This window comes from Portunus trituberculatus, chromosome 20 (assembly GCF_017591435.1).
Source record: "Portunus trituberculatus isolate SZX2019 chromosome 20, ASM1759143v1, whole genome shotgun sequence".
Lineage (NCBI taxonomy): Eukaryota > Metazoa > Arthropoda > Malacostraca > Decapoda > Portunidae > Portunus > Portunus trituberculatus.
The window spans coordinates 14,514,290-14,530,727 of NC_059274.1; the positions used below are offsets into that span (position 1 = coordinate 14,514,290).

Below are 16,438 nucleotides of genomic sequence, written 5' to 3' on the forward strand. Positions count from 1 at the left end.
GCTTCATGGCCTTCATAGTTACACAAGACCTTATCACCACCACCGTGGCTGCCGCTGTCACCACCACCACCACTATCACTATCACCACTCCTACTGTGAAATTATAAAACAACGATTTTTCTCCCACACTCAGTTTTTTGCTACATTTCACTAATTTTTTACCTTTGGATGATTAGAAAGGGAAATTTTGACTCGTAAATGATGTTTGAGGGAACAATACTCATTGGAGAAAGTCATCGGGTTTTCTTTCAGGTAATCAATAGATAACGTTATCATCAACTTCAATTGTTCCACGGTGCCTGCAGCCTGTGGTAGTGATCGTGGTGGTGAAGTGGATAAGAGTTAACGACCGCGTCAACATTTTTCACTCCGCTAGTTCAAGTGTCCCATTATGTTAGGTAAATTTCAAAATAGCGTTCCCTCTCTTACTCCCTGTTCTCATATATCCCTTACTAAAGTACATCTTTCCAATCTGCTCAACTTATTATTTTCTTGATTTCAGTTTCTTATTTCTTCTCATTGGTTTTCTCTCCTCGATTTTGTTACCCGTCATATTCCCAACACAACTCCTTTGTTTCGATTTTTCTCTCTTTTCCTTTATTTTTTTTTCAGTCTTAATCCTCATCGTTTTCATTCTTACGTCTTTTTATCTCTCAAGCGCTGATATTTAAAACGAATATTCTATCATTTCCTTTGTACTTATTGGGTGAGAGAAAAAAAATATATCTATTCTCCATCCACCACCCTACCTCCACTATCACCACTCCTACTGTGAAATTATAAAACAACGATTTTTCTCCCACACTCAGTTTTTTGTTACATTTCACTATTTTTTTACCTTTGGGTGATTAGAAAGGGAAGTTTTGACTCGTAAATGATGTTTAAAACGAATATTCCATCATTTCCTTTGTACTTATTGGATGAGAAAAAAAAAATATCTATTCTCCATCCACCACCCTCCCTCTGCTATATCCTCCTCCTCAGTGTCACTCTCCCTCTCCCTTCCCCCACCACCCTGCCGCCCCTCAGTGATAAGAGACGAGCTCGGACAATAATGGAAATGTGCTGATAAGGAGCTGATATCTATGCTAGGGGCTAAGGTTACAAGATAGCAGGAATAAGTATGACAACTAAAATACCTTGCAGCAATGTATGTATCATTACTTTTATTATGTAGTTTTATTTGGAAATACGTAGATAAGTAACAAAGGTAGTTTAACTATAACCCACTGTTCTATTCATCTACGTCTTTCTATAATAGGAGTTACAGGAGGGGTGTGTGTGTGTGTGTGTGTGTGTGTGTGTGTGTGTGTGTGTGTAATGTGCCTAATTTGAAATGTGATCACGACGTATTCTTCTCAATCCACCTTTTTTTTTTTTTTCATTAACCACTGAAAACTTTGGAAATTGTTTGGTCGAGATGGTCTGGCAAATTCTCCATCATTTCAAAAACCAACATTATAATATACAGTTAATTTAGGGGACGCTGTACATAGCATTCCTATCTATTACGAAAGTTACACAAGCTGTATGAGTTTAGATTAATTTCCCCCTAAAAAATACTTCCCCGAATTTCTAAAACGGACATTTTTTTTACTCGTTCATCAATTGTACTCAAAGAATTAATATAGATAAACTTCTCAATGTTGGGGAAGAGTAAAGAAGAATAACGGATGAACATACCTCTCTATAATACCTTTCGCCGCCGCCTCCTCCTCCTCCTCCTCCTAGACTTCACGCAGCCGCCCTGACTCCCCGCCCACTACCCGCCGCCTCCCGCCAGAAGCACCCTGCCTGTGTTCTGCTCGTCTCTTCAGCGTCACCTACCCTCCAGTGTGCCACGAGTGATCTTGTTGGTGGTCAGGTCAAGCACGGCCAGGTTAGCGCCATTAGGTTATCAAGAATGTCACTGGTCGCTCACTGTGTTTTTAGCCGAGAAAATTAGTTACCGCGGACTGTTGCCGTGTGTGTGTGTGTGTGTGTGTGTGTGTGTGTGTGTGTGTGTGAAGTGGTGCTTTCATGTTATCGTTGGTACTGTTACTTATTTTTTGGAGTTGCTGTTTCGTGTTTAAATGAAGGTCGTAGTAGTAGTAATAGTAGTAGAAGTAGTAGCAGTAGTACCTATTAATAATAATAGTAGTAGTAGTAGTAGTAGTAATATTACCAGTAGTAGTAGTAGTAGTAATATTACCAGTAGTAGTAGTAGCAGTAGTAGTAGTAGTAATAGTAGTAGTAATATAGCAGTAGTGGTAGTAGTGGTAGTAATATCAGCAGTGGTAGCAGTAGTAGTAGTAATATCAGCAGCAGTAGTGGTGGTATGGTGGTGCAGCAGTGGCAGCAGTGGTGGTGGTGGAGCAGCAGCAGTGGTGGTGGCAGCAGCAGTGGTGGTGGTGGTGGTGGTGGTGGTGGTGAGCAGCAGCAGCAGCAGCAGGTGGTGGTGGTGGTAGCAGCAGCAGTGGTGGCAGCAGGTGGTGGTGGTGGTGGCAAAGCAGCAGGTGGTGGTGGTGGCAGCAGCAGCGGTGGTGGTGGTGGTGGTGCAGTGGTGGTGGTGGTGCAGCAGCAGTGGCAGCAGTGGCAGCAGCAGTGGCAGCAGTAGTGGCTGCAGCAGTACCAGCAGCAGCAGCAGCAGCAGCAGTAGTAACACAGTAGCAGCAGCAGTAGTAGCAGTGGTAGCAGTAGCAGTAGCAGTAGCAGCAATAGTAACAGCAGCAGTAGTAGTAGTAGCAGTAGTAGCAGTAGTAGTGGTAGTAGTAGTAGCAGTAGTAGTAGTACTAGTAATATTAGCAGTAGTAGTACTAGTAATATTAGCAATAGTAGTAGTAATATTAGCAGTAGTAGTAGTAGTAGTAATAGTAGTAGCAGTAGTAGCAGTAGTACAATATTTTCGGATGATGAAGTTCATAATTGATTCCTCGTAAGTTTCCATTAAATTACAGAACAAATGATGTTTAGACTTTTTTTTGTCGGTGTTCAGTGAAATGTTTCCTTAGTAACCGCTGTCCTTCGTTTAACCACACTTGGATGACTTTTTGAGTGATTATTATTCACAATTCCCTGTGTTATCATCATCCACGCATGCAACAGAACACAATTATAGAAATACAGCGGATAACTTCCCTACATCTCCAGAACACCGCTCCAGGCGAAATAAGCAGTTAGAAAAACTGAAAAACTGATACTCGGTAATGATCAAAAGCTACACACATTGTATCATATCAAACAGCAACGATGCCCACAAGGTGATGACTTACGCTTTGGTGTGCAAGTTGATGCAGCACAACACCGCGCCGAGCTCTGGTGCTGAGGCAAACTGAATGAAGTAAAACAATGTGATTCACTATGGAAAATGAAGGACTTATCTCCCTTGCTTCATTTGCTCTCTCTTTCTTGCTCTCTTCTTAGCCACTGAACACTGATCCGGAGCCTCACAGCAGCTCGAACGCGAGATTTAGCCCTTATCAGTGCTTTAAAGTGTTCTCGATACTCCAAAGTCCCGAATCTCGCCGCTCATGAAGCAGTGGCTGAATTACAAATTGAGAGTAGGAGAGCAGTGAACTAAACAAGGAAATGGTGATGAGGAAAGATGAGTAAATGGCGTAGATGAGTTATGAGTGATATATGAGTGATGTGATGAGTAAGTGCCGGGAGAGCAATGTGTAAATGATTGGGAGAGGTGAATGAATATAAGTAATTCAACGCTTAACCCCTTCAGCACCATGACGCGTTTCCATATTCATTCTGGTTACCATCTGGTGATTTTATACAGCTTCAGAAACTTATGTGAGGGATTAGAATAGTGAGGACTGTGGCCATTTATCTTCTGACCTCCATATATCGTCCTAATATCAATACAATGGTCTAATTGTACACAAATCCTTAGGTAAAAGCTCTCTCTCTCTCTCTCTCTCTCTCTCTCTCTCTCTCTCTCTCTCTCTCTCTCTCTCTCTCTCTCTCTCTCTCTCTCTTTTTTAGATAGATGTAAAAATGGATAGATAGATGAATATATGCATAGATACGAGTAGATAGGTAGATTGGTAGGTAAACTGGTAGGTAGACAAACACACAATCAAGTAAATTAGTAGATGAATCGTTAGATAGATGAATAGGTATCTAAATTAATAGATAGAAACAATGACAAGTAGTTAACGGATTGGTAAGTATGTAATTAAATGAATGAACATTTATGAAACTCTTTGAATATATATATATATATATATATATATATATATATATATATATATATATATATATATATATATATATATATATATATATATATATATATATATATATATATATATATATATATATATATATATACCTGAAGAAAAAATTGACGCAGTGCTCCTTTGGTTTCTCTCCGGCAGATGCTTGTGCTGCCCTTCATTCCCATCGTGGCTCTTATTATCCAAAATGCCATCGCCATGTCTAGCGCCATCAGGAACCAGGGTACCGTAACAAACGTGGCTTTGCAGGTGTGTCCTTCATGCTTTCCTCTATGGATTATTATCAAGAGAGCTATTTCTGTAGTGTAATCCATATATACTTTAACTTTACAGAGTACCGATAGATATGCTATACCTGTAGGTTTATAACGAAAGATACTGTGAAGGTAAATTATAGGCAAATTAAAGCATATGATATTCACAGGATGATATGTTATGGTTATAAGTTAATAATGTGAGTCACTGCAACACCAACCAATATGTAAACTTTTCACAAGCTATGCAACCCTTTCACACGTTCAAAGATTGACAAGTACTTTTCTGGTCATCTAATTACTAAACCATAATTTGTTAAACAGGTACAAGATGCGGTACAGGTTGGCGAGCTCCTGCGTGCCATGCAACTAGAGAGAACCGAGGTTGGATATTACATCTTGTCCAATGCCTCCAGCACCCTCAGGCAGGTCTCGCGGGTTCTGTTTTTCGGATGGACATCTTTGGTCACATATTTGAGTCTTAAGGCAATCAATGCGCGATGCAAACTAGTGGTTAAAAGAAACAACTTACGAAATTAGGGCGCAAGTAATTCGTGTCTCCCCCAGGATGAATATAACCAACGTGTTTGACCGAACCAATTTCATCATCGAGAGCATGAGACAATGGCCCAAGGTGTACCAGACAAACCTGCCCGGAACCAGACCCTTCAAGTCCCGGGTCCGGTTCCAGATTAGACTCCAGGACTTCAGGTGAGTTGCAGATAATGACAGGTAACCAGGCATTATTTGTTATTGCGGTCTTCTCTTTTCTTATGTCTTTTTTTTTTTTTGTATTAGAAAAGCTCCTGAAAGAGAAGTTTGAAGCTTCCGTCAGCTTCTTTTCATCACTAACCTCCCTTCAGAACGCGTCAAGATGAGCTTCATGCCTGAGTTACTGACGTTGCATTAAAGGCGAAGCGAGAGAATGAAAGAAATGACCTCGTGTCGGTTCGTCATTAGATTTCCCGACATCGATACGTCAATAAGTCCTACGGCAGTCACGCAGCAGGCAGAGACCGCATCCTTCTTATCAAAAAATAATCTTCTTAGGCCTGACCGGTGTTGCGATTGCTATGAGCGCACAACAGAACATGAGAAGCAGAAGGGGAGCAAATCAGTAGTTTCTCTTGAAGTCCTCGTGGTGTACTTCCAATCTCATTTCCCAGGGACTCCATCAACCCTCTGGAGACGCAGGTGACCAGGGTGGTGTCCTGGTACAATAACGCCAACCGGCTGCTGCTGAAGGCTCTCTCGAACACTATCAATAAGGCGGATGTTTCCTCGTTGTGGAGGTAAGAGGGTAAGAACAGATTAGAGTACAGAGGCTAAGAAATGGCAGGAAGGAAATAGAAAATGAGCTATGGCTAGACTGAGAAACAGCAAGTGATTGGATTGGAAGTTAATGAGAGAATTGAGAATCGAAATATAATGTATTAGGAGTGATGACGTCGAGGAGGTGATGGCATGAGTAAGAACACCAATATGAGGATCATGGAAATTATACGAGGATAAAGAACAAAAAGCAAATAACAAGTAACCCATTATGCCACACTTCTGTGCCTCCTTTGATTTTTTCCCCTGTGATCGCAGAATCTTAATCTCCTACAAGAACGTGATGAAGAGCGAGGAGCAGTTTGGCATCAGTCTGGTGTACGGAGCAGCTTACTTCCTCAAGGGTAAGGCGACACTCAGCTCAATCAGATCAAACCACAGCTAATTAATAAGAAGGTAGAACCACAACAATGATAAAAACGGTAGCAAGATAGGTAGGTGGGATAGGGATTCCCATGACACTTATTTAATTAAAAAAAGGGGAGTTGACAAGACGAAAAAGATTTGATTTCACATTATGTAACAAAGTTAGTCATGTGAAATCATGCCTTATAATAGTTTATATTGTGAGGGGCGCACTTCACACAAAGATGAATGAAGCCCATTTATATGTAGTGCTAGCATCGAGAAGCACGTCTAGAAAGTGGTGGAGACGAAACAAAATGCCCAGATTCACATGAGCTATTTTAACAAGAAATATAGTGTTGGAGGTTCGATAACGTTTCGATTTTCGCAGGAAAACTCGACCAACCAAGCTACCTGACATGGGTGGAGGCGACATCCCAGGCTTGGCATTGGCTCAACCAAACTCGGGCCCTCTCTGAAAGAGCCAGCCGCCTCCTGTACGAGAAGATCATGAGGAACAAAGCAACTGCCGTCACGTACAGGTTTGTTGGGACTGACAACGACTTCACTTACAGGTAAATAGGAAAGAGAGGACTAGTAGTGGCAGAGAGCTTAGAAATTAATAGCTATTCTAGGCACAAACGCTAAATTAATTTGCAATAGCACTTTGAAAGCCACTAAATGATACCCGAACCAAACTCCTCTGGTCATGTCGTGTGAGTGACATTAATCTCGAGGTGGCATTACAGAAGTGAGATCATCGGTAACAACCAGGGGACGGGATCCCTGGAGATGGCTGACAGGTACATGCAGGAGACCGCTGGCTTCATCGACTCTATTCGAGAAGTAGAGGCGCTGTTGGTGGGTGACATCAGGTGTGTGGCCAAAGGGGAACCGATGAGGGGGTGTTCCTCAGGGTTCTGTCCTGTCACCCACTCTCTTTCTATTATTCATTAATGACCTTCTTAACCAAACTTCTTGCCCTATCCACTCCTACGCTGGTGATACCACCCTATTCCACGTTCTTTCAGAGACGTCCAACCCCTCAGGAAATTAACAGATCACGCGGGGACGCCACGGAACGCCTGACTTCCGATCTTTCTAAAATTTCCGATTGGGGCAGAGAATATCTAGTAGTTTTCAATGCCTCAAAAAACTCAATTCCTCCATCTATCAACTCGACACAACCTTCCAGACAACTATCCCCTCTTCTTCAATGACACTCGACTGTCTTCCTCTTCCACAATGAATATCCTCGGTCTGTCCTTTGCTCATAATCTTAACTGGAAACTTCACATCTCATCTCTTGCTAAAACAGCTTCTATGAAGTTAGGTGTTCTGAGGCGTCTCCGCCAGTTTTCTCGCCCCTCCAACTGCTTACTCTGTATAAGGGCCTTATCCGTCCCTGTATGGAGTACTCTTCGCATGTTTGGGGGTTCCAGTCACACAGCTTTGCTTGATAGGGTGGAATCGAAAGCTCTTCGTCTCATCAACTCCCTCCTCTGACTAACTGTCTTCAGTCTCTTTCTCACCGCCGAAATGTTGCATCCCTTTCTATATTTTATCGCTATTTTCATGGTAACTGTTCTACTGATCTTGCTAACTGCATGCCTCCCCTCCTCCTGCGGCCACGCTGCACAAGGCTTTCTTCTTCCTCTCATCCCTATTCTGTCCAACTCTCTAATGCAAGAGTTAACCAGTACGCTCAATCATTCATCCCTTTCACTGGTAAACTCTGGAACTCCCTCCCTGCATCTGTATTTCCAAATTCCTACAACTTGTCTTCTTTTAAGAGGGAGGTGTCGAGGCATTTGCTCCCCTAATTCTGGCTGACGGTTTTGGCACTTTTTCTACTCTTTGGAGAGCCAGCGCTCAAGTGGGCTTTTTTCTAACCTTCTTTTTTTTTGCCCTTGGCTGGCCCTTTTCCCTACGTAAAAAAAAAAAAAAAAAAAAAGAACTTGTAGGGGACTTAAGTGATGAGCAATTGTGTAATGGATGGGCCAAGCTTTCTAATCAGAGCAGTGTTGATTAATAAAGCTTTCATCTTTAGAAAACGAGGAACATTTAGTGAAAACACCATCAAAGACTCACAATTTTGATTCAGAAACAAGCGATTATCCCTAATGAGCCTAACTGACTCCTTATTGCTCGGCCTTTCATCTGACCTGTCAATGAATGATCACGGTGACTCCCTAATGAACGCTTCAACAGGACCGCCATCGAGGACCAGATGACACTTGCCGACAGTCAGTACAACCTGGCGCTGGCGGTGTTGGTGCTGGTGTTGATCATCTCGCCCATTATCATTCTGCTAGTCCGCCGCGCCACAAACCTCATCCACGTAAGATAAAAAAAATATACATATGTTGTGTGACGCTGTGGTAAAGCAGTAGCGGGTGTAGGACTAATCTGCGAAGTTTAAAGTCAAATTGAGAATAATAATCCTGTAGAAATCCGAGACGAGGAAGTGAAGGAAGGAGAATCAAAGGAAAGAAAAGACAAAATATCCATCAAGAAGGATTAAAGGAAGTTAGATTGAATGACGTCTTTTTTTCAGCACAATGAGGAAAATAGCGAAGGTGAACTTTTGGTACTTATACTTGCATATGAAGTAAAGGTAGAGTCTATTTGTGTAATACATAGCCAATGTGTAACGCATGTACTCGTAAGTGTAATAGTATCCACAGGTGTATGAGGAACTGAGTGCAGGTGTTTCTCCTTGTTATTGCAGGAGGATTCAGATTAACATGTACCTCTCACTTAACGACACTGTATCCCTCAGGTGTACGCCATCGACCTGATTGCCAAGTCCACCGATGTGAAGAAGGAGAAGCGCAAAAGTGACAATCTCGTGTACCAGTTGCTGCCCCGCTCCGTGGCCCACTACCTGAAGCAGTCCAAGCAGGTGCAGTGCCTCCTTCCGCCGCCACGACCTGCTTCTCTTGGCTTTCCTTGTTCTTCTGCAGTTCATTTATTGACATCCTTTTATTTCTTCGGTTTGGATCATATTGAAGTATCTTTAAATTTATAGTTTGCTTACTTGGTATGTCTTCCCTGGGACAGAAGGACTGTTTGAATAGTGTTATTTGCTAAAGGATGTCTGGAGAACAAGAAAGAAAACTGGTTGTGCTTGGTTTATCAAAAAACAGATTAACTTCGAAACTCCCGAGTAAAGTCCGTTTTAACATTTTTGGTACTTTCTTGCCTTCCTACTCTTCTTGGCAGGCCTCTATGAAAGCCATTAAACTCAAAGTAGTACAAGAAAATGCTATAACATTGACATTACCATTCAGAGAAAAGCTTGTTTTTCTCTGAATGATGTCCTGGTCTCCTTAACATTTCCTACAGGTTCCAGCTGAGTACTTCGAGTCAGTCACGATCTACCTGAGTGACATTGTTGGCTTCACTCGTATCTCCTCGGAAAGTAGTCCCCTACAGGTGGGTGGTGGCAAGTATCTCAGAAGCGTCTGTGTCCTTCCTGAGCCAGACAAAACAGATTACTTGGGTTACAGCAAGGATGTTTCTCTACATTTTCTTTACTAAGCGCGGACAGGAATCTTTACTTCTTTCACTGTTTTGTTGTGCTGAAACATCAGAGGTTATAACACCGAATGTGCAGTGTTAATAATATATGATTTCTCTCTTCCTTTCTCCTTCTTGCTACCTTCAAGATTTTAGTGAAGAGGCCATGAATCAATTCAGAATACCAACATATAATAGTAATACATTATCTTTTTTCTTCTTTTCAATCGTCAATTAGATTCACCTATTATTGATCTGCATGATCACAATTGACAGACGGATGCGGTGGGCGGCAACAGATGGCAACAGAGCGGTATGACATGGCAAAGATAAGATTCGAGGGAGGTGCCGTTTGTTAGCATCTGGCTGTGGGGAGAACGATAGAGAGATATGTGAGGAGAATATAGGCGGGTTCACACATGTTAATATGCAGCTGGAATTGCCAACCGCTAGAGTTTTTGGCTGGATCTTTGTGCCTAGGGGGTGGAGAAACCAGCCACAAAACAAGACCGACATGTTGGTCTTGTCCAGCCGCTAACGGATTTGTTTACATTGTGACGTCACGGAAGGTTTGATCATGTGGGTGTCTAGAGGCAGAAAGGAAGATGTTGGAGCTAGTAAGGGACAAATAGCACGTCTGAGAGCCGAAAAAAATTAATACTACAGCAGAAACACCATACTTAGAACTACATTCGATGAAATCGCTGTCACTTTCCGATGACTGTTACCCTCTCTGCAGGGTGCTGTTGCAGAGGACGGAATACTTGTGATTATTATATTTGATCGCAATTGAGCAGTCTTTTGTTAAGATGAACACTTTTCTTATAAGAAATGTAGGCCGACCAGCCGATACTTCCCGGCCGCTATGTGTGAATGTGTTCCGGTTAGCAGGGCTCTGTCGATATTTATAGCGGCTAACATTTCCAGCAACATATTGATACGTGTGAACCCGCCTTAAAGTACGGTGGTAATGAAAGGATCTATGAATATATCCTAGTCAACAGATAAGCAACGACCGGTGAAGATGAGAAATGTACTCTAACTTTTCATCCAGAAACACGTAAAATTTATCTCATTCCTGACACGTGCAACAGTAACGACACCAAATCTTCTCAGTCTGAAGTATTTTCCCTTCATTCTTCCTATTCCTGAGTAGAAAATTTCCTTCTCCAGTCACAGTATTCCCAGGTTCTTTCCACAAGCATTCTGATTCATCAGTGTATTCTTCCCCTACCGCTTTCAAGTTCAATAAGTCATTCATTTCCCTTCGAATTTTCTGCTTGCCCCGAAACATGACCCTCTAATGTCCCTCTCTTTAGGTGGTGTTGCTTCTGAACACTCTCTACAAACAATTTGACTCCTGCATCGAGAAGTATGACGTGTACAAGATGGAGACGATCGGGGACGCTTACATGGTGGTTTCTGGTTTGCCAAACAGGAATGGTGAGTCGCATGAAATGATCAATCAATATCATGTAGCATTTGCTGGTAATTTTCCAACAATGTTATGTTCAATGAGAGAATACAATGGAAGGATGATAATGCTTAACCTCTAACTGTAAGTGTACCGGAAAAATGGGAAGAATCGAATACATGAATGGTAGTTTATGTAAAGCAAGCATGACAGTGCTTGCTTCTGCATCTGAGTCGTCAGTCAAGAATTCCACTTACTTTGAGGTTGCGAGTATGACTTTATATGACGTCAATACACATGCATGGTTCAGAGACGCATTAGACTCCATTTCATTGTTTGCTTTTGTCTCAGGAGAGCGTCACGCTATAGAGATAGCAGAGATGTCGCTACAACTTCTGGATGTGGTGTCAAAGTTTGAGTTATTGCACAAGAAGGGCGAGAAGCTGCAGGTCAGGATCGGCGTCCACTCGGGAACCTGCGTCGCCGGTGAGTTACACATATAGTGATGGTGTATTCAGCCTTCACCTAAAACCTTCAAAATCTAACTTCACCTTTTATAACTTGTTTATGAACCGAAAACAGCAAACCAGGGAAACCTACTTAGGAGACCGAAGATGAATGAACAGTCAGCCCCTCTATAAAAGAAGGTGAAATTCCTTCCTCTTGCTTCAGGTGTGGTTGGCACCAAGATGCCTCGCTACTGCATGTTCGGCAAAACCATCACATCGGCTCACTTCATGGAGAGCAGCGGCATGCGTGAGTGTGTCAGCGAGACGTCTTATCTTCACTCTCCATGTCTGAGTGGTTTCGTAATAATGCTTGACTGAGATTATCGTGTCCTTTAAAGCGTACTTTGTAATGGAGACTCTTATGAATATCTCTGTAACTTGACTTAATTGATTGCTGACTGTCACCTATCAGTTTAAAGAAAAGGAAACACTTTAGTGGCTCACCGAACTTTAAGATGCTACATTTCTTTTGATGGTTATTCTAAAAGCTTACCATGACTTAACATATTGAAACTGACTCTACCACAAACACTTGCAGCCATGAAGATACACATCAGCGAGACCACCTACAAGATCTTGGTGCTGACGGGTCGTTACAATATTGAGTTTCACAAGCGCCTTCAGGTGATCAGCAAGTACCGTGTGCAGAATGGCCAGGTGAGCGTTAGCTTCCCCTAATAGGTATAGTTTAATTAGAGAAAGAAAGCAGTTAACAGAGTGTAACATAATGCATTATCTGTTACATGACATCCACTTATTAGCATAGCAGTCTTGTTACCACTTTTACTTACGTTTCTTGACAGCTCTCTCAATTATATAGTTGGAAATGGACATGTACTGGTTGATAGCACGTGTCAGGTTCATTTTTAGCAGATAATTCTTGTTACCAACTGTAGGTCACGATTGTTCCTTAACCTTTGACCTCTCCAACCTGCAGGAAGAGAATATGGACACCTACTGGCTGATGGGACATGTCAAGTCCACAGAACAACCGACGCCATCTGCCTCCAAACACGAGGACGAGATGCCAGCCTTCTTGCAGTACTTCGCCGACTCAGAAACCACTCGATCACAGCAACCCAAGACAACGACCAATTTCTAATGCGTTAAAATCTGGTGCTTGCTGTGTTAATGCATCACTCAGGAACACCACGCTGCCTACACGTTCCTCTCTTCCTATCAGAGACTATCCACAGACTCACTGGCCAGTTCCCATCACTATTTTGAGCAGTGAACTATTAAGAATTGTTAGTGATTAAGATGACTGAGTCACTAAGAATCAAATATGAAAAGTTGAGAGTTGTTCTCTAATTTTCTCGTGTGGAGTTCTTTATATGCCACTACATCTTCACTGCCCCATCAGCGGAGTACTTAGCAAAAGCAGTCTTAAGGCGGCATCACATTAGCACTTTTCCGTCAACTTTCTGAAGACTCAACTGTCACACACAAGCTCGCTTCCGCCTCTATGGCGTTTGTCGAATGTAAACAAACATGGTTCCTCCTTCATCCTAGCTATTTTGCCGTTGCTATTTTTGGCCTCAAATGCTCTCTGTGAGAAAGTTTAGACAGCATTTTCTACTGATAAACAACAGAGCTGCTGATCTTGGCCAGTTGTTACATGGAAGTTCTGCCTTGGAGCGTCGCAGTCCTCGAGATATGTACACAAACAACTGCGCCACTTTTCACTGCTAGGCTATAAAAAATAAAAAAATTATATATATATATATATATATATATATATATATATATATATATATATATATATATATATATATATATATATATATATATATATATATAAACATTAAGATTGTATGAAGTTGGGATTATAGTATCATTGCAATTAACAAAAAAAAATGTATTGTATTATGAAAGTGTTGATTAGAAGCCATAGATCTTAATCTGACTAAAAATTGACGCTAGAAGAAAACGGTGCGTTTCGTCTGACTGAAGACAACGAAAAGAATCGACGGAACAGTAAAAAAAAAAAAATGGCGGAAATTGTCGACAACGACGAAAAGTGATAGTGTGTCGTCGCCTTTAGAGAATACCACGAAGCTAGAGATAAAGATATGATAGGCAAGTAGATTTACTCTAGTGTTTTCATCCCTTTTCAGCCCGGCGTAGTGCACAAATCTAGGACAGTTAGGAAACCATGTGATAGACTACTATCGTATATTCACAATTTAGTGATTTTATGTTATTTTCTATTACTTTAACTGGTTTACGATGTTGTCATGACCACAGTGCTCCATCGTTTTCCAAAGAGCTTAGAGGCAATAATAGTGAACATGACTTGATAGTGAGTCGACAGCCAAGCTCAAATTAATGTATGACTTTCGGAAACCTTGTCTCATCTTCCTTGAACCCTATTCAACAGTTCCTAACATTACGTCTACTGCTTCCAGACTAACAGTATATTCACAAACAAATCACCACCATCCCATGCTTCCAGGCTCCACCTCCACAACCACAAACTGTTAAGCTGCCCACATCACTCTGGTAAAGCAAACTGTGCCTGTCTGTATTGTAAAGTATCGATCTGAAAGCACAATATACCTTGTAGTAATAATAATAATAATAATAATAATAATAATAATAATAATAATAATAATAATAATAATAGAGAGAGAGAGAGAGAGAGAGAGAGAGAGAGAGAGAGAGAGAGAGAGAGAGAGAGAGAGAGAGGATATCTGCCTATGCCACTGACGGTACAATGCATAATGTAACAAGACGTGTATCTGTTGTATCTTTTATAAGTACATGAAGCTTGACCTTATCAGCTATAGTATGTAGAGACTTATGCACGCACAGGTAAGGTGTAAATGACTTGAATAAATGCATGACTAACTAATTCAAGATACACACACCTGCAGCACGTGTTAAGTAAGAGGTAGTTACGATTACGGCAGTGGTTCTCATATTATGTTGCTTCGTGGCTTACTAAAGGTACATATTAGAATTTAACGACGTATTAACTCTGTAGCCAGTGTAGTGCAGTCCTACTAAAGGATACAAACTTAAGAACACATACCTACGTCAGAAAATTAAACGGCGCACTTTGGTGATAGTCGCGAGGCACAGTTTGGGAATCACTGGCTGCGTTAATAGACGTCCTCATGGAAGTAATAAGATCAATAAATTCAGAGCAATACACAAAAGATCCCCATTTCATTAGGTCATACAGTTTGAATACAAGTAACCATATATTGCCAATTAGAACAGTAACTATTGCATATGAGCGGCTCTCCACTACAGGTGATGGCAATATCTACTTAACTCTCTCAAGAGGAAGGTCTCTAAACGAGGGAATTTTGAGGTTGCCTTTGAACTGCCTCGTTTAGAGTGTGGTATCTTTGGTGAACTTTTTTTTCCATTATTTTTATTGTCCTTGTCCAGAGTTCTCCTTACATATGATGAAAAGGAAACTAAATCAATTTTCACAAAAATCGGCGATAATTGTATATATTGTTGTTGGTGGGAACTACAGCGATGCTACTTACGTTCACAGCAATACTGGTGGTGAACTAACCTAACGGAGTTTCAGTAAAGGATAATTAAATAACTAAAATCCCAGGTAACCAAGTCGGTGACGGAAATCAATGACTAAAAATCGCCATTGTGTCAAAAGGAACATTGAACGACAGACAACCAGACAGACAGACACGACTCCCACTGGCTTCTCTTCACACCGCCACCCACGCCGCCACCGCCACCCACGCCACCGTATCATCCCCCACATACTTCCACCTTCCCGAGAGAGAGAGAGAGAGAGAGAGAGAGGGCTTCATTTTTCAGATCCTTTATTTTTCACTCTACTGGTCTTCTTCACAGTTTCCAATGACTTCCCGGACATGGAGCGGATAATGAGAGTAAAATTGGCGGAGAAGTTTTTCAATTTCCATCTCGTTGCGTCGAGGTCCAATCGCTGCCCCCAGCTGAGCCTGGCCAGCCAGATAGACACCGCGTCCCGACTCCCGCACTCGAGACCGGCCTGGCACTAGCACCTGGCACTCCAGACACCACTAACTCATGTGTTTTTTCTTAGCAAATTTTCTCATAAATGTTATACAGATGATTCACCTCCATTATCTCCACAAGAAATACCGACCATTTGTTTCCTCCCCCGGGCGGTTTTATGGAGAGTGCAATGTTGCGGCTCCAAGACGAACGAGGCCGCCAGACGGAAGCAAGAAGGACCAACCGGCCTTGCTCAGCCCAGAGTTACTTGGGAGTTACTTTAATATATTGGACGGACGAGCTTAGTCTGATCCCACCCTGAAAACAACCTTTATCTACACCCGACCGTGTGTGTGTGTGTGTGTGTGTGTGTGTGTGTGTGTGTGTGTGTGTGTGTGTGTGTATGTTTGTATGTGTGTGTGTGTGTGTGTGTGTGTGTGTGTGTGTGTGTGTGTGTGTGTGTGTGTGTGTGTGTGTGTGTGTGTGTGTGTGTGTGTGTGTGTGTGTGTGTGTTTCACTGTTTGATCTGCTGCAGTCTCTGACGAGACAGCCAGACGTTACCCTACGGAACGAGCTCAGAGCTCATTATTTCCGATCTTCGGATAGGCCTGAGACCAAGCACACACCACACACCGGGACAACAAGGTCACAACTCCTCGATTTACATCCCGTACCTACTCACTGCTAGGTGAACAGGGGCTACACGTGAAAGGAGACACACCTAATTATCTCCACCCGGCCGGGGAATCGAACCCCGGTCCTCTGGCTTGTGTGTGTGTGTGTGTGTGTGTGTGTGTGTGTGTGTGTGTGTGTGTGTGTGTGTTTCACTGTTTGATCTGCTGCAGTCTCTGACGAGACAGCCAGACGTTACCCTAC

The 16,438-nt window shown here is 42.1% G+C and overlaps 2 protein-coding genes across 8 annotated transcripts in view; one reads left to right on the top strand and one right to left on the bottom strand.

Annotated features, from left to right (window-relative positions):
- LOC123506482 (retinol-binding protein pinta-like) overlaps positions 1-3,385 on the bottom strand; it is a 19,773-nt gene extending 16,388 nt beyond the window's left edge. For 5 of the 6 annotated variants that reach the window (XM_045258599.1, XM_045258601.1, XM_045258600.1 and 2 more), the window contains exon 1: positions 1-82. This exon is cut by the window's left edge and continues 69 nt beyond it. The gene's annotated coding sequence lies outside the window, so the exon portion shown is untranslated. Of the gene's footprint in view, positions 83-3,251 lie in introns of those variants that run through there. The other variant, XM_045258603.1, reaches the window with a different exon arrangement.
- Positions 3,386-5,054: 1,669 nt separating this feature from the next.
- LOC123506605 (heat-stable enterotoxin receptor-like) lies at positions 5,055-12,899 on the top strand. Of its 2 annotated transcripts, none has more exons than XM_045258848.1 (13): positions 5,055-5,191; positions 5,647-5,772; positions 6,071-6,156; positions 6,549-6,732; positions 6,907-7,032; positions 8,369-8,498; positions 8,940-9,062; positions 9,506-9,595; positions 10,999-11,122; positions 11,445-11,579; positions 11,766-11,849; positions 12,141-12,259; positions 12,540-12,899. In XM_045258848.1, exons 1-13 carry the CDS (start codon positions 5,097-5,099, stop codon positions 12,702-12,704), a joined length of 1,587 nt encoding a protein of 528 aa, XP_045114783.1. In that variant the 5' UTR covers positions 5,055-5,096; the 3' UTR covers positions 12,705-12,899. The 2 variants fall into 2 exon arrangements, with proteins under 2 accessions (XP_045114783.1, XP_045114784.1); XM_045258849.1 differs by having other exon boundaries at positions 6,549-6,699.
- The last annotated feature ends 3,539 nt before the right edge of the window (positions 12,900-16,438 follow it).